Source organism: Nannobrachium achirus, assembly GCF_963921795.1.
Source record: "Nannobrachium achirus genome assembly, chromosome: 15".
Classification (NCBI taxonomy): Eukaryota; Metazoa; Chordata; class Actinopteri; order Myctophiformes; family Myctophidae; genus Nannobrachium; species Nannobrachium achirus.
Genome location: NC_137822.1, coordinates 49,797,645 through 49,821,793, shown reverse-complemented (window position 1 = coordinate 49,821,793; position 24,149 = coordinate 49,797,645). Strand labels below are relative to the sequence as shown.

The following is a 24,149-nucleotide window of genomic DNA, read 5'->3' as shown; positions in this document are numbered from 1 at the left end:
TTTCAAGTGTCCAAATAAATTCCAAATATTATCAAATGATCTCGCGGCGCAGCACCCCTGGACTGCCGTCACGGCACCCCAGGGTGCCCCATCACGTCACCCACTTTGAAAACCCCTGCCATGGTGCTTGCTTGGGTCTAAATGCAGTTAGTAGAGCTTTAATCTGATCTAAACTGAACTGTGCTTTTACTGAGAACTTGATAATAAAGTCTTGAATCAATCAAATCATACCTAGTTGCAATGTTGACTTTGTCCACTGGAGGGAGACAAACGCCGAGTTATGTAAACCCATGTGACGCTTCCCTGCGTTCAGTCCTTGTTTGGTGGTTGCCATAGCAACCTCAAAGCGTTGCCCTCCCAGCGTCACCATCTTGGTTCTATTTGTACACTCTCAGAGTTACAGACCTGTAAGGGTCCATATGGTTCCATTTGTACACTCTCAGAGTCACAGAGGAACCAAATGGAACCAAATGGACCCTTACAGCTCTGTGACTCTGAGAGTGTAACAGATGTTAATGGAACTCCCAATGAAAGTATAAAATGATGATGGTTAAAAAGTAAAAAGAAAAAAAAAAAAATATATATATATCTTCAACTTCAAGTTTAAAATGATACTAAATATTTTTTTCAAGTGTCCAAATAAATTCCAAATATTATCAAATGATCTCGCGGCGCAGCACCCCTGGACTGCCGTCACGGCACCCCAGGGTGCCCCATCACGTCACCCACTTTGAAAACCCCTGCCATGGTGCTTGCTTGGGTCTAAATGCAGTTAGTAGAGCTTTAATCTGATCTAAACTGAACTGTGCTTTTACTGAGAACTTGATAATAAAGTCTTGAATCAATCAAATCATACCTAGTTGCAATGTTGACTTTGTCCACTGGAGGGAGACAAACGCCGAGTTATGTAAACCCATGTGACGCTTCCCTGCGTTCAGTCCTTGTTTGGTGGTTGCCATAGCAACCTCAAAGCGTTGCCCTCCCAGCGTCACCATCTTGACCAGTGTTATCTGAATTAATCTACCAGTCATCAGAAATGTGTTCTTATCAGAAGATTAAACCTCCCAAGGAATTCATCGGACCAACGCCTCACTCTGGAGCCGTGGTGAGTTGAATTATGGAGAAATAAACATGTTTTATTACACTTTATATTGAGAGACTTCATTTAGTGCAGTTGTTGTCAATCTTTGTCATTTCAAGGAACCACAATAACTGACAGAGTCACAGAGCTGTAAGGGTCCATTTGGTTCCATTTGTACACTCTCAGAGTCACAGAGCCGTAAGGGTCCATTTGGTTCCATTTGTACACTCTCAGAGTCAAGGAGCTGTAAGGGTCCATTTGGTTCCATTTGTACACTCTCAGAGTTACAGAGCTGTAAGGGTCCATTTGGTTCTATTTCACTCTCAGAGTCACAGAGCCGTAAGGGTCCATTTGGTTCCATTTGTACACTCTCAGAGTCAGCTGTAAGGGTCCATTTTGTTCCATTTGTACACTCTCAGAGTCACAGAGCTGTAAGGGTCCATTTGGTTCCATTTGTACACTCTCAGAGTTACAGAGCTGTAAGGGTCCATTTGGTTCCATTTGTACACTCTCAGAGTCACAGAGCTGTAAGGGTCCATTTGGTTCCATTTGTACACTCTCAGAGTCAGCTGTAAGGGTCCATTTTGTTCCATTTGTACACTCTCAGAGTCACAGACCTGTAAGGGTCCATTTGGTTCCATTTGTACACTCTCAGAGTCACAGAGCTGTAAGGGTCCATTTGGTTCCATTTGTACACTCAGAGTTACAGAGCTGTAAGGGTCCATTTGGTTCCATTTGTACACTCTCAGAGTCACAGAGCTGTAAGGGTCCATTTGGTTCCATTTGTACACTCTCAGAGTCACAGAGCTGTAAGGGTCCATTTGGTTCCATTTGTACACTCTCAGAGTCACAGAGCTGTAAGGGTCCATTTGGTTCCATTTGTACACTCTCAGAATCACAGAGCCGTAAGGGTCCATTTGGTTCTATTTGTACACTCTCAGAGTTACAGACCTGTAAGGGTCCATATGGTTCCATTTGTACACTCTCAGAGTCACAGAGGAACCAAATGGAACCAAATGGACCCTTACAGCTCTGTGACTCTGAGAGTGTAACAGATGTTAATGGAACTCCCAATGAAAGTATAAAATGATGATGGTTAAAAAGTAAAAAGAAAAAAAAAAAAAATATATATATATATATATATATATAACATATATTATTTTTCATGTCAATCAGAGAGCGAGGGTCCCGTCCTCCAGAGCCCCCCCGGACCAGCTGTTCCAGGAGAGGAGGCGTCATGAGGAGAGTCGCCAGCAGGGGTCAGAGTTCTGCAGGAAGCAGCAGGGCTGGGAGCTGAAGAACACCTGGGAACAGAGCACCAAGAGGAGGTTCATCAGGGAGACGGTGGAGCGACACACCCAGGGGGTCCTGGGGGTCCTGGAGACCTCTGTCCAGGACAGGAGGGACAGGTTAGTGGAACGACAGACCCAGGGGGTCCTGTAGCTCTGGTCCATCGCGTCACCTCCCGGTGACGCTCTGACAGACCCGTCGGGAAATGGCTAGACTCCAGTATCTCAGTAGCCTGATTTCAGACTCAGCTCACGCTTACGGACAGAGAAAGAGTCCACTCTGAGAGTGGGCGGGGTCTCTGGTCTGGAAGCAGGCTAGTATCTCAGCCCATCCGAGCGCTCAACTTCGGTCAAAATAAACAAAACTGTTTCACTACTCACCAAACCAAAGGTAGTTTTGCGTTGTTGAAAGTCTATTCTCCGCGGTGGTGAACCCCTCATTACCCCACCTACTCTGTAAAATACATTATTTATGTCATGAAATAAAACGCACCCACCTCGAGACACCAAGCGGCCACCGCAGATACAATGGTTCACAACCCGGAAATAAGCGGCGGTCGAGTTGGATGCACTTTATTTCATGACAACAATAGTGTATTTTACAGAGTAGGTGGGGTGCTGAGGGGCTCACCACCGCGGAGAATAGACTTTCAACAACGCAAAACTACCTTTGGTTTGGTGAGTACTAGTGAATAGTTTAGTTTATTTTGACTGATGTTGAGCGCTGGTAGGGGCTGAGATACTGGAGTCTAGCCATTTGCAGACGAGCCACAGAGGCTAGGAGGGACAGGTCAGCGCAGTGGTTCTCAACCTGTGGGTCGGGGTCCCCAAATTATTCTGGGGGGGGGGGGGGGGTCCCCAGATGATTAACTTAATGTGAAACATTGTTTTCTCTCTCAACAGTAAACAAACCAACATAAAGTTTAAGTGTATAGAGGGTATCTGCACATTTCTAAAGTGACAATTTAAGGACTTTTTAATACCTCTAAAATGAGAAATTAAACATTGGCCAAATTGTCAAATATATTAGAGGCAGAAATTGTGAAAATAGCAGATCTACTGTGGAATGCGAGGCGTTTTGAGCATGTAGATCTGCTATTTTCACAATAGAACCGTACAAAATGTAATGCCTCAACTCTTAGTGCTCGTCAGAGTGGGGGGTCCGCAGTTAAAATATGGGGGTCGTGACCTGAAAAGGTTGAGGACCACTGGGTTAGTGGACAGACACACCCAGGGGGTCCTGGAGTGTCCACTCAGGACAGGTCAGTGAGATGAGGTCCACTGTGGACAAAGGGCGGCAGTGGCTCAGGGGTAGAGAAACCGTCATTAGAACACAGAGGGTTCCCAGTTGGATCCCGGGCTCCCCCAGAGTCAGTGTGGAAGAGTCCTTGAGCAAGACTCTGAACCCCTAACTGCTCCTGATGAGCAGGTTGGTGTTAATTATCAAGACTCTGAACCCCTAACTGCTCCTGATGAGCAGGTTGGTGTTAATTATCAAGACTCTGAACCCCTAACTGCTCCTGATGAGCAGGTTGGTGTTAATTATCAAGACTCTGAACCCCTAACTGCTCCTGATGAGCAGGTTGGTGTTAATTATCAAGACTCTGAACCCCTAACTGCTCCTGATGAGCAGGTTGGTGTTAATTATCAAGACTCTGAACCCCTAACTGCTTCTGATGAGCAGGTTGGTGTTAATTATCAAGACTCTGAACCCCTAACTGCTCCTGATGAGCAGGTTGGTGTTAATTATCAAGACTCTGAACCCCTAACTGCTGCTGATGAGCAGGTTGGTGTTAATTATCAAGACTCTGAACCCCTAACTGCTCCTGATGAGCAGGTTGGTGTTAATTATCAAGACTCTGAACCCCTAACTGCTCCTGATGAGCAGGTTGGTGCCAAGCATGGTTTCCTCTGACATCACTGTGTGAATGTGTGTGTGAATGGGTGAATGTAATGAATGTGTGTGTGAATGGGTGAATGTAATGAATGTGTGTGTGACTGAAATATCTATAAAGTCACTGATATACATATTGATTGATTGATTGATTATTTTATTAGACAAAAATGGAGAACAGAACAAATATAGTCAATACAATATAAATGTAGTTCAGTACAAGTACAGTTAAACACCCTGCCTAAAAGGAACATACCAAATGTGACCTTTTACTGTCTTTTTTACATTGGAAGTACATTGAAATTCATAAACATAATAAATAGCAAGCAAAGAAAACATTCAATAATATCACAGTTATAAAAACACTACATGTACAGGATAGGGGAGACAAAGGGACAAAGGGCTAAGGGTAGGGGGGATAGAATATTAAGTTAAAGGAGCTTTAGTCAACTTTTTCATTTTGGCCGTTGTCTGGCTGACTTTGTTTACATTCCTCTTCTATTCTTTTATATGGAATCCATATAAGCTTTTTGTGGTCATTTTTGAAAAGAAACACATATGAAGCTTAATTTCTATAAAATATCTTCGAAACACTATTTTTATTTTAGCATCCGTTTTTCAAGAAAAAGTTGACTATAGCTCCTTTAATATAACGTAATAATATTTTACCCCTTCCAGGCTACAGACAGATAGAATAGAGAAACAAAGCCATGTCGTCATTTGTGCGTAATGTCGCCCTCTGGGGGGTTCATGCTGGTATTGTTTTGTACTCAAATCGCCATTGGAGATTCTGCGTTCCTCGCATATAAGGACTGTGTTAAAAATATAAACACACCATGTGCGCATTTCTTTCAGCGGGGGGGTTCTGCATAGTTTATGATATTCATTCATATCTGATAGAGCCTGTTGTAACTCGTTTCTAGCGTTTATTGTGTTACTCTTTGGGTAAATCTGTACATTTCCACCTTAGTCGATGCTTCATATCCATTTGGGTCAATCCGAGAGCATGGTGTGTTTATATTTTTAACACAGTTCTTATATGCGGTGATCGCAAAATCCCCAATGGCGATTTGAATACAAAACAATACCAGCATGAACCCCGTAGAGGGCAACATTTCACGCCATTTCACGGAAGTGACATCACACTTCGCTACTGAATATTAAGTTAATATAAGGTAATAATATTTAACCCCTTCCATGCTACAGACAGATAGAATATTAAGTTAATATAAGGTAATAATATTTAACCCCTTCCATGCTACAGACAGATAGAATATTAAGTTAATATAACGTAATAATATTTAACCCCTTCCAGACTGCGCTCCATGCTGCAGGCAGAGGAGGCGGGGCTCCAGACAGAGCTGGAGAACAAGCAGCAGACTGTGATGGAGAGACAGGAGAGAATGAGAGAGAGAGCTAGGACTCTGAAGGACAAGAGAGAGAGAGAGAGACTGCAGCTGGTGGAGGACAAGATGGGGCAGCTCTACAGGTAGGATTATTAGTATTGTATTATTGTGGACTCGCCTGAAAGGCGAGAACAATATGTTATCTTCATTATTTATAGAGTGAGTTCCGTCGCAGACAGTACAAAGGCAGGGCCCTCAGCCAATGAGGTGCGGAAAATCTGGGAGTGGTGTTAGCTGGGGTATTGGTTGAGCTTCACATGACAGTTAGCACACTGCAGAATATAGTCACGACTCACGAGCGAGCCCACACTGTTTCTGAGGAACGGTATCTCTAGTTACTATTATTATTCTTATCTTAAAGTTATACCATGTAACTTTTTTTATAAAACAAATCTTAAAATTGTCCTAACTGTTAAATCGCTAAAGTTTTAGAACACCCACTCCGTTATTTTCAGCTTCAAAAGCCTTCTCTTTATATGTTTTCTATGAGCCGTGAGGGGGGGAGAATTTCGCGTCAAAATTGCGTCATCATCACTACCGGCCAATCACACGGCGAAAACGGCCGAAAGACGCGGACGCGACCGAGGTTTGCTATAGAGCTACTGACCACTGGTTGAGCAACTTACACAGTATAGCTTTAACTATTGATTTACAGACTGTCTGTCTGTCTGTCTGTCTGTCTGTCCACAGTACTCTGACATCATATAGTACTGACGTCACATAGGCTACTGGCCAGGACACGGAACACCATATATGGGCATTAGGGCTGGCTGGGAGTCTGGACCACCGCCCACCGGGCACAACAAGGGGGATATTTACTATACTCACAAAACTCTGGGTCCCGACCCACTGTATGGGAAACAATTTGTCAGCCTTCTGATTGGTCCCTGACTGGCCAACCAGAAAGATCATTCTCTTTTGCTACCGGGGGCGGAGTTATGCAGTGGGACAAAGTCCACATTCTACCATCCTACTAATAAAGGAGCAAACTCACGCTCTAACGCTCTAACGCTCACGCTCTAACGCTCTAACGCTCACGCTTATCTACGTTTATCTATTCACTCGCTTCAGCAACTGATCCCAAAGTTCACATGGTATTGGCCATTAGCATTATACCAACACTGACGGAGCCCGAATTTCATTTTTCCCAAATTAAAGCAGTTTTTTGGCGTTTTCTTAACCACTTCTGTTGAACTCTGCTGTCTGTTGCCAGGGTTACGGTCCGTTCCTCCAGGCCATGGGATCTGTAGCCCCACACACACACACCCCTTTCTCTCACAGTTAGGAATGTTTCTCTCTCTCTCTCTCTCTCTCTCTCTCTCTCTCACACACTTTCACCGGGTGCGTTTGACATATTTTGGAGCACATATCTTCGAACGGTTAAGGTCTAGTTAATATTAATGGAGAGAGTGTAGTTTTAAATTTATATTTATTTATATTTTTTATTTAATTTTTTGCTTTGTCATGATAAATAGGAACATTTTGGAACAAAATGGAGTGAATACACAGTGGATATCTGTTGAAATGATAAAATAAATCGCTATGTGGATTACTAGTCTTGCATAGACGTCTCCTGCTAGACACTGCATTGTGCAGTGATGCTTGGTATGGCCACGATGTGGTACGGCGCTTAGCGGTCATAGCGATTTCGATAAGTATATGAATAAGCTTCAACAAACTAGTTCACATGAACGATATCGATGTAACTAAGAGATTCGATTTTTAAATGGGCAGAATTACAATTAAAATACATTTTATGTTGAGGGCGAGATTATAGTTCCACAACTTCCTGGTCATTGCGAGGTATAAAAAAGATGCACTGCTCTCTCTCTCTCTCTCTCTCTCTCTCTCTCTCTCTCTCTCTCTCTCTCTCTCTCTCTCTCTCTATGCCCTCTGCCTGTTTCAGAGGATTAAACTAATTAAAACAAGTATGTTCGGGGGAAAACCCCTGTCTTGCAATGTAACTACTGTACTGTTTTGTTCCTTTTTTAATAATATCAGGTAGATGTTTTTCTTTTGGTACTTTAAATAGCAATAATGAGGCTATGATTTCTTTTCATACACTTCCATTATAAAAATAGTCTGCCCTGGCTTTACTGTCCCACCTAGAAACAGAGCGACATGGGGTGGCGGGTGGGACTTGACAAAGAGTGAATTGACACTGGGAGAAAACAATTACAAAGATCGTGTGATAAAAACGAACTCAAACATTGGCGTTTTTTTTTCCCCTCCTCAGGGAGCAGAGTGAGGAGCTGCGTGCGACGCAGACCCGCCGCCGTCAGGACCAGGTGTGTGCGGAGCGCAGCGCTCAGCTGCAGAGCGTGCGGGAGGCGCAGCGCCAGCGGCAGACAGAGGAGGCGCTGTTCGCTGCGCTGTGGGAGGAGGACCGACGGGCCAAGGAGGAGAGGCAGGAGGAGGAGGAGAGGAGGCAGAGGAGGAGCAACCAGGAGGTCAACCTGCAACTCAAGGTCTGGTTTTGTATTTAACGTTTAGTTTTTTAGTTAACCCATTTAGGCCTACGATTATTGACTGCTTTAACCAGTGAAGAATAGCAGATATACAAGCTCACAGCGCGGCACCGAGTGCCGCGCTGCGAGCTTGTAGATCTGCTATATTTTTTTTATCGTGAAAATGTGTGCACGTTTTTCAATATATATTTTTCAAAGCAGACTTTTGTAACTCAAATCTCTGCTTCTGGGGGGTCCCTGGAACAACATATTTTTAGATGGGGGTCTGCGGCCGAATAAATGTAATTTTGGGGGTCCTTGACATAAAAAAGTTTAAGAACAGCTGATTCAGAAGAAGGATTTAGAAGTCGGGACAAAGATCAGGTCAAAGATATTGAAAGACTTGCACACATTTTTAATATTTTTCAAAAATAGCAGATCTACAAGCTCGCAGCGCGGCACTCGGTGCCGTGCTGTGAGCTTGTATATCTGCTATTTTTCAATAGTTAAAGCATAAAATAATGATTAAAGTGGTTCCAATCTAACGCGACTCGGGCGCGTTCCTATATTTGAGAGTTAAGCTGGTTGCACACTGCACTGCGTGTTTTCGTTGCGTTTTGGAAATCCGAAATCCAAAAGCCAGGGAGAGAGAGAAGAAAGAGAGAGAGAGAGCAAGGGACTCAGTGCAACAGCTGCTAAAATCAGAAAAAAATCAACCCTGGTCCGAAAATGAATACGAAACGGGCGGCAGTGTGCAAACGTGATTGACATAACGCGAGGTTGATTTCTTTATTCACGCGCTCCGAAATTCACTCCGATATACGGCCCGAAAAATGCAGAAGTGTGCAAAGACCTTTAGTAAGATATTTTGGGGGCTTCTCTCGTTCTCTGCCTTTATTGATAGCACACTTTGGAGATAGACAGGAAACAGGGAGAGAGAGACGAGGAGTGACAGGCGTCAATTGGGTATGGCAGGGGTATGCAGCCGCCATACCCTGGGTCCAGGGGGGTCCAGGGGTATGCAGCTGCCATACCCTGGGTCCAGGGGGGTCCAGGGGTATGCAGCTGCCATACCCTGGGTCCAGGGGGGTCCAGGGGTATGCAGCTGCCATACCCTGGGTCCAGGGGAGAAAATAAAAGTTACTTTTAAATATAAATCCATGAATGTCTCTTTGTCTATCTGTGCTGGTTATTATGTTGTTAAATTACAGTAAAATAACTACAAATGCAAAATGTAACAAAATGGTCACTTTAACAAGTTATTATAGTCATATTCTCCCCATCTTGACAGAATGGTATATTCCCAGGTTCCGCAGGTCAGCTGCACAGGAGCAATGCATTATTTCATTGTGGCACGTTTACTAACATGCCAAGTTTAGCTGCACTTGAACAACCGTTCCAGGCTGCCATATCCAGCCCAAGAAACTGTAGAAACCTGTGTAAAAAACTGACAAAACTCTTTTTTTTTCAGAGATTGTGAAAATAGCAGATCTACATGCTCACAACGCCTTGCGCTGTGAGGCGTTGTGAGCATGTAGATCTGCTATTTTCACAATAAAACCGTGTTGTACAAAATGTAATGCCTCTTTTCCATGAGGACTCCCATCTTTACCATACCCTAGCTTTTGATGAACTGACGCCACTGGAGAGACGGGGAAGGAACCCAAATAAACAAACTAAATATATTGACAATTTAGTCAACAAATAAAAACTACGGTAGACAAAAATGTCAGGGAGGGACTAGTGGAGCAGAGATCCAGTAGAACTAAAATAATGTTTTATGTTTGGTTGTGCTCGGATGTTGTGCTCTGATATAACGTTGTGAGCTTGTAGATCGTCTATTTTCAGCATGCAACCAAGTGTTTAAATCAGCCATTACGACTCCATCAAGGAACCCGCCAAGATACATTTTCTTGACAAAATCAACCAAACATTTCAGAGGACTAAAATGTGAGTAAATAACCATTTTATTCTCCTCTCTGCAGCTCCAGGTGGAGGAGGTGGAGCAGCAGAGACTGGAGGCCAAGATGCTTAAAGAGGAGGAGGCACGACTGCTGGTGAGGAACTACAACTGCTGCAAAATGAACTACAACTGCTGCAAAATGAACTACAACTAATGCAAAATGACACATCACAGAAACTACAACTGCTGCAAAATGAACTACAACTGTTGCAAAATGACACTCATAACACAGAAACTAGAAACGATCTTCTGCACATGGAGCAGGTCTGCACTAGAAGACCTGAGGGTGGGTTGGAACGTATCTAGACAGGCAGTAATAGAGATACGAAGGTGCCAGACCATTGAAAGCTTTATAAACAAGTTAAATAATGTTTGAATCAATCCTAAAAACAACCGGGAGCCAGTGTAGCGACGCTAAAACTGGAGTAATATGTTCTCTTATCTTAGGTTTAGTTAAAACTCTGGCTGCCGTATTTTGAACAAGTTGTAGTCTTTAATCTCAATTATTAAGCCATCCATGGATTCCTGGTGAATTATGGCCATAAAACCTTTGCTCTTGTGAAAAAAAATAAGAAAACCGCTAAACAAAGGGTATTTATTGAAATAATATATCATATAATGCCATATTCAATATATTGTGCATTGTGTCATCAGAGTGAGCACACAGAGGCGCTGCGGGCGGAGCATCAACAGGCTGTCCTCCAGAAGCAGAAGGAGCAGCAGGGACGTCGCAGGCAGCTGGACAGATGTCTGCGTGTGAAGACACAGCGTCTGTCCAGAGAGAGACAGGACAACCTGGACCTGGACATGTGTCTCCTCCAGCAGCTGATCTCTGAGGACACCGACGAGCTGCAGCAGGCCAAGATCAACAAGGTGACTGCATCATTACTGTTATCATCAGGGACGTGCTGGGCCCTTGATTCAGCCCGGGACAAAGAGTTGGAGAGGCCCTCATTGCGTGCTGTAGAGAGAGATCTCTCTCTATAGCACTGCTGCTGCTACTCAAAGATTACTGTACATGAGTTATATTTCGTCGTTGTGGGGTGGAAACCTTGTATTTCCAAAACCGTTTGTTTTGTATTTATCATTTTAAAAATTATTTAAACTAGTGAAAACAGCCGATCTACAAGCACACAACGCCTCGCGGTGCGAGGCGTTGTGTGCTTGTAGATCTGCTGTTTTCACTACTTTTGTGCATCGGCCTTGTATGATGAAGTAGGGCTTTGCTTTGCGAAAGAAATGTATACATTTGAAACTTGGAGATACAAGGTTTCTGCCTGACAGTGAAGATTTACTTTGTTGGCCGCCCAGCCCCCAAAATGGAACGAAGGCCGACATTTTATTTTTATTTTTTTCCTAATGGCCGGCCTGGACCGACTGGGAATGAACCGGCCGTTCGGGAGTTGTCCCGCTTTTCCCAATGGCCAGCACGTCCCTGGTTATCATCCTAGATCCAGGTCATAGTCTAAAGACACATTACTGTTATCATCCTAGATCCAAGTCATAGTCTAAAGACTCATCCTTACTGTTATCATCCTAGATCCAGGTCATAGTCTAAAGACACATTGTTACTGTTATCATCCTAGATCCAAGTCATAGTCTAAAGACACATCATTACTGTTATCATCCTATGTCTAAGTCATAGTTTAAAGACACATCGTTACTGTAATCATCCTTCATCTAAGTCATAGTCTAAAGACACTCCATTACTATCCAACTTTGTGATGAGATTTTAGAAAACCCTGTTGGGTTTATAAGGCAAATCTCACCTAATTTAACAGCAATCAAATACAGAATCATAGAAATAAAAAACAACATAGCAACATAAATAATGCAACTAATAAATATACAATATGAAAAGAACAAATACATTTATAAAAGAAAAAGTGTGGGTGCAAAGTGTATGATGTGGGTGTGTGAGTGGGAAACTATGTGGATTTGTATGAGTTCTCTTGGAACTTCTAAGCTTTAGGCATTTAGCAGACACTTTTATTTAAATTGATTGATTGAAGTAGACTTTGATGAAATTGTAATATGACTGTTCCATAGCCAAGCCCCCGTGAACCTGATGAAAAACCAAGCTCATCTGTAAATTGTTAAACCAAATGACATCAATACCTCGACTAGTACAACTGTTATTGAATAGAAAGCAATGTTTATTTACCATTGTGCTGTTTCATTTTGAACATTTTGGCAATGGAACTGGACATTTGATCTTTCTAAGAAAAAAGATGTAGTCAGGGGAAGGGGTTACTTGGCTTCATGTGTGTGCAGGGGCGTCACACCAAATGCTGGGCCCTGGGTACAAGGATTCACTGCGGGCCCCCCATGAATGTTAACTATTGAAAAATAGCAGATATACAAGCTCACAGCGCGGCACCGAGTGCCGCGCTGCGAGCTTGTAGATCTGCTATTTTTGAAAAATCGTGAAATTGTGTGCAAGAAACCTATGTCAAGGACCCCCAAGATGATATGTATTTGGCCACGGACCCCGATCTCAAAATATTGAGTTCCAGGGACCCCCCCAGAAGCAAAATTTGAGTTAGAAATGTTCGCTTAAAAAATACATAATATTCAAAGATTTTCACACATTTTCACAACGGCACTCGGTGCCGCGCTGTGAGCTTGTATATCTGCTATTTTTCAATAGATAAAGTTATTAGGGCCCCTCCACCTTGGGCCCTGGTAACTCAGTCCCACTTTCCTACCCCTTGTGACGCCCCTGTGTGTGCGTGCGTGAGCAGCTCCAGCTGCAGCAGGAGCAGCTGCGGTACCGTCAGTTCCTCCAGCAGCAGAGGGAGGAGCAGAGGAGGACCGAGGAGGAGGAGAACATCTTCATAGGAGAACAACTCAACAACATCTGGAAGCAGAGAGAACAGGAGAAACATCTGGAAGCACAGGCCAGGAGTAGACTGATGAGGGAGGTGATGGAGACACGACAGTTACAGCTACAACATAGAGGTAATTAATAAATATAATAATATGTAATAGACTGATGAAGGATGTTATGGAGACACGACAGTTAGCTACAACATAGAGGTAACTGTTATAAATATAATAATATGTAATAGACTGATGAGGGAGGTTATGGAGACACGACAGTTACAGCTACAACATAGAGGTAACTGTTATAAATATAATAATATGTAATAGACTGATGAGGGAGGTGATGGAGACACGACAGTTACAGCTACAACATAGATGTAAAATAGCTCAATGGATTGTTCACAACTATACTCATAACTCCTCCCCAGGATGCCGGTCAGAGCATCAGGACCAGACTGGTAGTGGTGTTAAAATGGAGTTTTATTGACTCAATGCAGTTATGGGGGAACATGACATGATGATGGTGGTGGTGATGACGATGATGGTTTGACTAAACAGAATGGAAACACAATATCAGTAACAGACTAAACTTAGGCATAAATAATTAGGAGATAACTAACTTAACATAAACATTACAGGAACAAAACCATACAAACATTACAGGAACAAAACCATACAAACATTACAGGAACAAATCACCCAGCATTACATGAACAAGTCACCCAAATAGCATTAAACTTCATTATACAAATATATACAAGACTACGGGATCTTCAACACTTCATAAATATAACATTACACAGACTCTTAAATAAGGCACATGCAAGCAACAGAAAACTTACATTAACGCATCAGGATTCAGGGCACAGACATGGAGCTCTTGTTAGGCTTTCAGATCAAATGTTTGGTGTGCAGTGCCACCTGAGTCTATATAGGCTCAACACAGGTGTTCCAACTTTGGCTAATTACAGGACCACACCCATGACTGAGTGCAGTGATAAGAGCAACATAGTCCAACCCCACCCACTCCTGGCCAGAGTGTGTGGGGATTTTGTACAATAGAGGTAACTGTTATAAATATAATAATATGTAATTGACTGATGAGGGAGGTGATGGAGACACGACAGTTACAGCTACAACATAGAGGTAACTGTTATAAATATAATAATATGTAATAGACTGATGAGGGAGGTTATGGAGACACGACAGTTACAGCTACAACATAGAGGTAACTGTTATAAATATAATAATATGTAATAGACTGATGAGGGAGGTTATGGAGACACGACAGTTACAGCTACAACATAGAGGTAACTGTTATAAATATAATATCTATATATATATATATATATATATATATATATATATATATATATATATATATATCTCTCTATATATATATATATATATATATATATATATATATATATATATATATAATAGACTGATGAGGGAGGTTATGGAGACATGACAGCTGCAGCTACAACACAGAGGTAACTGTTATAAATATAACTATATGATAACTATAACTATGTGTGCGTGCGTGCGTGTGTGTGTGTGTATGTATCAGTGGATCAGAACACCCAGCAGCAGCATCAGGAGGATGCAGAGAAGGATGAGATGAACAGAACCATCCAGGAGATCAGAGAGATGGACCAGGAGCAGAGGACAAGGTACGTCCAGGGAGGGACTGGGTTACCAGGGCCCAAGGTGGAGGGGCCTTCATTATTTTATACACAAGTTTCCAACATCCGGAAAATAAAATATCTAAAATCACCAAAACATTTGAACACTCATCTTTTCTCTTCTCTAAACACAATCTAAAATATGAACCCTCGTTGTAAAAAAAAGAAGAAAAAAAAAGTTGTCCTTTAAAGCTATCCACAGAGGCTGTCTGTCTTACCAGTTAAATGATTCAACCCTCTCTGAGAATTAGGTTTATTAGTTTACTTACTGTTCCTTTGACTTAGAAGCTCAAAACCCTACTTTTTGGAACATTCAGTGTCTTTGCAATTGTTTTATATCCTTTTCCTTTTTTCTACAAAGCAAAAATCTCTTCTCTGAACTTCTCTGACCATTCCTTAAACATGTTTCTAACTGCTCTAATCACAAACAAACTTCTAGTCAGTCCAGATTGCACATCTGATGCAACTATTCAAGCCCTCGATTAGTCGAGTTGATTACAGATGTTTTCAGGTGTAATTAAGAGTTGAATAATTGAAAGTGAAAGTGGCGTTTAGCTTTAAAAAAAAAAAAAAAAAAGTGGGAGGGGAGTGGGACTGAGTTACCAGGGCCCAAGGTGGAGGGGCCTTCATTATTTTATACTTTAGCTATTGAAAAATAGCAGATCTAAAAATGTGTGCAAATCTTTGAATATATGTATTTTTTAAGCGAACATTATTGTAACTCAAATTTTGCTTCTGGGGGGTCCCTGGAACTAAATATTTTGAGTTAGGGATACAAGCTCTCAGCGCGGCACAGAGTGCCGCGGTGTGAGCTTGTAGATCTGCTATTTTTCAATGGTTAAATCACAAAATAATGCATAATAATGCGTTCCCAGTCTAAATGGGTTAAACCCCCTCCCCCTGTGAAGAACATTCAAAACAAGCAATAAGTGCAGTTATTTCAGAGTTGGAATCAATTACAACAATTAAAAAGGAACACGGGGGATGCGCTAGCGGAGTTCATCCGATGAAAAGACGTGTTTATTTGAGAGAGATGTTTTGCTACGCTGATTGGTTAGAGGAGTCTGTCTGTCAAGGCAAGTACTCCCGCCCACTTTTCAAGCTGCCAATAGGCCGAAGGCCAGACGTTATACTGGGGAAGGAATGAGTGAGTGAACGCAGTATGACGTCAGGCCCCGCCAGGCTACTGGTCTCTAACTGGTCTCTAACTGGTCTCTAACTGGTCTCTAACCCTGGTCTCTAACTGGTCTCTAACTGGTCTCTAACCCTGGTCTCTAACTGGTCTCTAACTGGTCTCTAACTGGTCTCTAACCCTGGTCCTTGTCCTCCAGTCTCCAGCAGAGGTGTCGTGGTTACCAGCAGGACCTTCTGGCCCAGATGAAGCACCGTCAGGTCCTTCAGGACGCTGAGGCCCTGCACAGGGACCGGGAGCACCAGGAGGGCCTGGGGGTCCAGGAGAAATACCACCAGAAGATGGAGGACATCCTGGCCCTGCCGGGGTCCTCTGGCAGTCTGTCTGTCCACCCCTTTAGACGCCCCGTCCGTCTGTCTGTCTGTCCACCCATTTAAACACTCTACCTAGTACCACACTGTCTGTCCACCCCTTTAGACGCCCCGTCCGTCTGTCTGTCCGTCTGTCTGTCTGTCCACCCCTTTAGACGCCTTGTCCCTCTGTCTGTCTGTCCACCCATTTAAACACTCTACCTAGTACCACACTGTCTGTCCACCCCTTTAGACGCCCCGTCCCTCTGTCTGTCTGTCGACCCATTTAAAAACACTCTACCACACTGTTTCTCAAATGGTGGGGCGGGACCCATTTTTATGGGTCCCTTCATTCTTTTGGTTTCCTACTATTACTTTTTAACTATTATTATTTCAAAACATTTTCAGTCAACATTTCCCCCCAAAAATATGCATTTTTCATGAATTAAAAACCAAATTTTAAGATTTCTTTCAGTAATTTCATGAAGAAATCAAAGAATAATCAAAGAAATTCCAAGAACACAAATGTCTAAGAAGTAGTGAAAACGGCCGATCTACAAGCTCACAACGCGGCGCGAAAGTCCTATCTCGATTTGCCATTCACTTTATGCATGCGGACAGCCTCTATTGGGTCAAATATTGGTGATGTTAGTTAATGAATTGGTAGTACACACTAGGGCATTCACGAATAGGGATTTTTAGTATTCGAATTATTCGACCACAAAGTATTCGAATAGTCAAATATTCGACAGGACTGGCCAAACTGTCAGATATTAAGTAAGCAAGAGGCGAATGTTGTGAAAATAGCAGATCTACATGCTCACAACGCCTCGGCGTTGTGAGCATGTAGATCTGCTATTTTCACAATATGTATCTGCGGAACCGAGTCACATTAAATGTAATACCTACAATTCCAAGTGCTTGTCAGGATGGGGGTCCCCAGTTCAAATTATGTTTATTTTGGGGGTCACTGCCTAAAAAGGTTTGGGAACCATTGACAACTCATTCTTATGACTTCCTACAAGCTTTATAAACTATATATTTTTTAAAGAGAAATAAAAAAGCGAATATTCGACTTCGGTGAACAACGTCTAATAGTGACTTTGATATTTGAATATTTGAATATTTGGTGAATGCCTTGGTACACACATATTGTTGTTATTTTTTAGACTAGTATTATTGTATTTTTGAAAAGACAGGTGATGAAAACTAGCACTTGTGCTGTATTCACTTTAATCGATGCATCTGATTGGTCCAATGTGATAGTGATGTCCATGTCAAATAAATAAACACAGTCACACAAACGGCAGGGCTTGATTTCATTAATAATGAGAAAACTCATTTCGTCCACTCGTATCCACAACCTTATTCTTTTGGTCGTGACTCGTGATCCACACTTCACGATAAGTCTGGGTGATATCAGGAAAACCCTCGATATTCGATAACGTTGTTGAATACCTCGATATCGATATGTCTCACAATATATTAGTCAAAACAATTGCATTATATAGTTTTTAATGTTTTCTGCTTCAGGTCCACTGCCTGCCTAACCCAGATAATGAATATCATATCCATGCATGCACACTGCACAGTACAGTACACATAGAATAAAGACATTAAATGCCTTATTTCCATTTTCCAACAATGGTTTTATTCAAATAACCACACCTGGTTACAGATGGACTGCTTTTTTTGCAGTTATGCGGGAACGCCTACTGAGTGGCAAAATAACTACTTTCTGGCCTTGAGCCCATTTGATTGATTGATTTAAGACTTTATCAGAAGTTTGCATAGGAAAAGGTACAGTTTCATGATGGTACAGTTCAAGGTCGACTAAAAGGAGATCCTAGAAAATATCGATACATTTTCCTCCATATCGATACATTTTCCTCCATATCGATACATTTTCGATATATTGCCCAGCCTTACCGTGGGCCATAGGTGAGAGTAGGAAGGAAGGTTTTGGTAAAGCAAAGCCCTGCTTCATCATACAAGACTGTCGCACAAAACTAGTGAAAACAGCCGATCTAGTAGATCGTTTAGTACATTTTATAGATGATAAATACAAAACGAACGGTTTTGAACATACAAGGTTTCCACCCGACAACAACGAAGGTGCTGGGAGTGAAAATTATAATGTAGGGGTGCCTCGGATTAAAAAAATATTCATGGGGTGCCCTGAGACGAAAAAAGGTTTGGGAACCACTGGTATAGCTAATTTTAAGCATTTCTTTCTTTCTTTCTTTCTTTCTTTCTTTCTTGCCTGATACCTGGTTGTTATGAATGTGATGTGAAAGTAACATTATGCATGTGTAACAGAGTGACCTCAGCCTGAAGCCTCTAAACTCTGTATCTCCCTTAGTCCATAGAAGCATCTCTTTGGCTCAGTGGTTAAGATGTTTTACTTTAACGCGGGGGACCTGGTTCGAATCCCAGGTGTTACACATGTGCATGTGCCTTACTGTGGGCCATAGGTGAGAGTAGGAAGGGAGGTTGCTGGGTAGACAGAGAGCTCAGTTCTCTTTTCTTCACAACAGCGTTCAGAAAAAGCTACAGTCATGTTGCCATACCTTAGCAACAGGCGTGATGCATTTATTTTAAGAAGTACATTCTATGTTTTTTCCCCTGGTCCTATGGTTTCTTGGGCTGGATATGGCAGCCTGGAACGGTTGTTCAAATATAAACTAAACGTGCCACAATTAACAATAATGCATTGCACCTGTGCAGCTGACCTGCGGAACCTGGGAATATACCATTCTGTCAAGATGGGGAGAATACAAGTGTGGAGAATATCATTATAATACCTTGTTAAAGTGACCATTTTGTTACATTTTGCATTTGTAGTTATTTTACTGTAATTTAACAACATATTAACCAGCACAGATAGACAAAGAGACAACTTTTATTTTCCCCCCCTGGACCCAGGGTATGGCAGCTGCATACCCCTGCCATACCCAATTGACGCCCCTGTACTTAACCCATTTAGACCTGGGCTGGAACGCATTATTACGCACTATAATTTTAACCATTGTTTTATGCTTTAACTATAAAATAAAATAGCAGATCTACAAGCTCACAGCGCAGCACCGAGTGCCACGCTGCAAGCTTGTAGATCTGTTATTTTTGAAAAATCTAACGTGTGCAAATCTTTGTATATAATTATTTTTCAAAGCAAACCTTTGTAAGTCAAATCTCTGCTCTACTGGGGGTCCCTGGAACAACATGTTTTGAGATGGGGGTCCGCCGCCAAACACATGTCATTTGAGAACGACTGATGATAGAAATATGAGCTTTTCAAAAAAACTTTAAAAGACATTTATAGAATCGGGTTTTTTTTTAATAGCAGATAATAAGCGCAGCACTCACTCGGTGCCAAGCTGTGAGCTTGTAGATCTGCTATTTTAAAGCATTGCAGGTCTTATCTTGACTTGGGGTTAATATTCATTCCTTGCTTGGACAGCATAGAACACATTTAAAACATAAAGTGTATTCAGTGCCAGGCATTGTTGACAATTGACGATGTGGACAATTTGGTGTTAAAAAGGCCTTAAAAGTCCTTAAGTTGACACATTAGAAACATAGTATACTATATGCTTATACTACCGTTGTTTACTGTTGAGTGAGAACACAATGTTAACATTAACGCTGCTCACCTGGGGACCCCCTGGGGGTCCCAACCCTCAGTTTGTGAACCCAGGCATTAAGAGGTGTTAAAACAACATGTTGGCTGTTTGTTCCTTTACTTACGGCTGTTTGTTAACTGTTAGGTTACGGCTTTATAGAGCTGTTAAAACATGCTTTAAGAGGTGTTTGTTAACTACAGTAAACGATTACGTATAGAGGCTTTATAAGAGCTGTTAAAACATGTCCGCTGTGTGTTTGTTAAATATTACGTATGCATGCTTTAAGAGGTGTTTGTTAACTAAAGGATTACGTATGGTATAGACTATAGAGGCTTTATAAGAGCTGTTAACACATGTTAAATCACAGCTGTGTTGAGGGCGTGTCTGATCATGTGATCATGATTCATAAACAGTCTGCTGTCACTCTGACCACTAAGCCCAGCAAGAAAAACATTCATTGGGCTAAAACGGCCCCCACAAAAGTGTGAAAAGTGATGACTCATCACTTTTCATCACCAAACCATAGTCTTGTGGGGCCGTTTTTTAGCCCAAGGAATGTTTTTCTTGCAAAACAGATGCTTGCAATGGATTCAGAATCATGAAAAAAAACCTATAGTTTGATCCCTCATATGCTACTTAAAGCAGATTATCTTTTTGCTTTTTTTCCTGTAATGTAAAGTTAATGGGACACAGACTCTAGCGGCTGATAACATCAATTTGGCTGGGTCTCAGAAAGGGTTATCATACCAAAATAGGAAGACAAAAATGTGAAAAACGTACGGTCACCTTGGGTGGTACCAATTTGTGAAGATATCAGAATTGGCCTCTGGCCTGATGCAGGGGTTGACACTAAGGTCTCAGAGGCACTTGCCCATCGGGCAAGTACAGAACATGTTCTACTTGCCCAAAGGTCATGCCCACTTGCCTGAAAAGCAAATCGTCCATTATAAAATGATAGGTACGATTTTAATTACCACTCAATTTAACACTTATTTCTTTACTTTCTGGGGCTGTGCGATAAAATGTCACACCTCAATACCTCCAAATCCAAATACCAAATACTTTAGCTATGATTGAATATGTCTATGGTTTCACACTTGTTATTTTATATTTTTAAATGTAGCAACAGTAAAAACAGCAGATTATAGGTAAATAGTGCTCTTATTTTACATTCCACAGACCAGAAGACACAGCGCACTGGCCACGTTCAGGTGTTTAGACAGATATCTTGTGTTATGTTTATAGACATTTGCGTCCCCTCTCAAACGAGCACTTGCCCTGTCGGGCAACCTGAAAGCCAACTTCACCTGCCCTGACGTTTTATTTACCTGCCGGGGGCAGGTGGGCAAGCCTTAGTGTCAATGCCTGCCTGATGGGCACAAACTCTTTTCATGGGGGGGTGTCGTGAAGAGGATTAGGATCAGAGTGTTGTGTTGTGTTCCTTCTCCAGGCTGCTACAGCGTGTTTCCACACAATGCCAGCTCATAGTTGCAGAAGGAGTGGTGCTGGGAGGGTCCACCGTTACGTCACAGTGCATTAATTACTGTGTGTTTGTTCAGACTAGTCTGAAAGGTTCACACTGACTTAAGGCTGTCAGGTACACACAGTCAGCTCACCTGTGGCTTAGAAACAGCTTGTTTTAATGTTATTTAATTCAATGAATGTATTGTTAATAAATTAACTCTAAGACTATACTGGAATGACATCTAGGCCTCTGTACCTGAGGAGGATACAATAAAACCCTAATAAAAAGGAACTATACAAGAATCCAGGCAACCATGATTGACTATGATCTATACTGCAAGGTAAATCTACTTTTCTATGATTATGATTTTGTATTGTTGGTATACTATAGTTTACTATGACACTAGACTACGCTGTCTCTCTGCGTTCTATGATCCTATAGTTTACTGAGACGCTACGCTGTCTCTCTGCGTTCTATGATCCTATAGTTTACTGAGACGCTACGCTGTCTCTCTGCATTCTATGATCCTATAGTTTACTGAGACATTCTATGATCCTATAGTTTACTGAGACACTACACTGTCTCTCTGTAGTCTATGATCCTATAGTTTACTGAGACGCTACACTGTCTCTCTGCGTTCTACGATCCTATAGTTTACCCTATAGTTTACTGAGACGCTACACTGTCTCTCTGCGTTCTATGATCCTATAGTTTACCCTATAGTTTACTGAGACGCTACACTGTCTCTCTGCATTCTATGATCCTATAGTTTACTGAGACGCTACGCTGTCTCTCTGCGTTCTATGATCGTATAGTTTACTGAGACGCTACGCTGTCTCTCTGCATTCTATGATCCTATAGTTTACTGAGACGCTACGCTGTCTCTCTGCGTTCTATGATCCTATAGTTTACTGAGACGCTACACTGTCTCTCTGCATTCTATGATCCTATAGTTTACTGAGACGCTACGCTGTCTCTCTGCGTTCTATGATCCTATAGTTTACTGAGACGCTACGCTGTCTCTCTGCGTTCTACGATCCTATAGTTTACTGAGACGCTACGCTGTCTCTCTGCGTTCTACGATCCTATAGTTTACTGAGACGCTACGCTGTCTCTCTGCGTTCTACGATCCTATAGTTTACTGAGACGCTACGCTGTCTCTCTGCGTTCTATGATCCTATAGTTTACTGAGACGCTACACTGTCTCTCTGCGTTCTATGATCCTATAGTTTACTGAGACGCTACGCTGTCTCTCTGCGTTCTATGATCCTATAGTTTACTGAGACGCTACGCTGTCTCTCTGCGTTCTATGATCCTATAGTTTACTGAGACGCTACACTGTCTCTCTGCGTTCTGTGTCTGTGTTTACTTTGCTTATTTTAAATCATTCTGGATTAAGAGCGTCTGCTAAATGCTTGCATTGCAAAATGAATGAAGAAATGTGGTGCAGCTGCCAAGCCAGGTAAACTTTCACGGTTGGACTGACATGACTGTTTTAATAGCGAGTCTAAATGATTTGTGCAAAAAGGCAGTAAACATGGCTGTGAGCATTGATCAGTGTTTTCAGTAATAATAAAACTTTGTATAGCACCTTTCATGACATGAAATGCAGCTCAAAGCGCTTTACAGAGCATAAAATGAAGCACAAGTGCTTAACAGAGAAAAAGTTAAATAAAATAAAAAACACAGAATAAAAATAAATAATTAAAATGATTACAATTAAGCAGAGAAATAACAATTTCAGAACAGTGCGGACGTCAATTAGCAGCACAGGGATTTAAACATTTAGCTAAAAGCAAGAGTAAAGTAAGAAGACATGTGATACAGAAGACACTCTCATTCTGTAAAACATTATAGACAACATAGTGGTTCTCAAAGTGTGGTCCAGGGACCCTAAGGGTTCCTTAAAGGGGAAGACCACCCATTTTCAATATTGAACTATGTCATTAACATACCTTAGAGGAGTTGTTGTGTGGAAATAAAGATTCCCCCTCTTCATGTGTTGCGTAGAACTGGAGGATTGATTTTGGGGTTTGTATTGCAAAATACAACGGTGTGATGTCATCACAATGTGATTAACTCCTCTAAGGTATATTAATGACATAGTTCAATGTTGAAAATGGGTGGTCTTCCCCTTTAAGGAGGTTCCAAACAGACTATGTGAGTGTACAAATGGAACCAATTTTGGACCCTTACGGCTCTGTAACTCTGAGAGTGTACAAATGGAACCAAATGGACCTTTACAGCTCTGTAACTCTGAGAGTGTACAAATGGAACCAAATGGACCCTTACAGCTCTGTAACTCTGAGAGTGTACAAATGGAACCAAATGGACCCTTACAGCTCTGTAACTCTGACAGTGTACAAATGGAACCAAGTGGACCCTTACAGCTCTGTAACTCTGAGAGTGTACAAATGGAACCAAATGGACCCTTACGGCTCTGTAACTCTGAGAGTGTACAAATGGAACCAAGTGGACCCTTACGGCTCTGTAACTCTGAGAGTGTACACATGGAACCAAATGGACCCTTACAGCTCTGTAACTCTGAGAGTGTACAAATGGAACCAAATGGACCCTTACAGCTCTGTAACTCTGAGAGTGTACAAATGGAACCAAATGGACCCTTACGGCTCTGTAACTCTGAGAGTCAGTGTACAAATGGAACCAAATGGACCCTTACGGCTCTGTGACTCTGAGAGTGTACAAATGGAACCAAATGGACCCTTACGGCTCTGTAACTCTGAGAGTCAGTGTACAAATGGAACCAAATGGACCCTTACGGCTCTGTAACTCTGAGAGTCAGTGTACAAATGGAACCAAATGGACCCTTACGGGTGAGAGTAGCTTTCATTTTATTATGGATTCTTATCATAATGATAAAGAGTCCAACGTTCATTGCACTGCTCCAAAGTTCAGCTCATTTTCACACGTTTTAAAATGTTCTGCGTTGTAAAAAACAACCAAAACTAAACAAATGTATATTTATGA

At 41.9% G+C, this 24,149-nt stretch overlaps 1 protein-coding gene across 1 annotated transcript; it reads left to right on the top strand.

The window, feature by feature from the left end:
* Positions 1-1,036: 1,036 nt before the first annotated feature.
* On the top strand, positions 1,037-21,184 carry cfap53 (cilia and flagella associated protein 53; the record flags this gene model as incomplete). Its single annotated transcript, XM_080743697.1, has 10 exons — positions 1,037-1,105; positions 2,258-2,490; positions 5,580-5,753; positions 7,907-8,138; positions 10,103-10,174; positions 10,735-10,953; positions 12,825-13,041; positions 14,477-14,579; positions 15,923-16,101; positions 21,147-21,184. 10 exons carry the CDS (start codon positions 1,037-1,039, stop codon positions 21,182-21,184), a joined length of 1,536 nt encoding a protein of 511 aa, XP_080599823.1.
* Between the last annotated feature and the right edge of the window lie 2,965 nt (positions 21,185-24,149).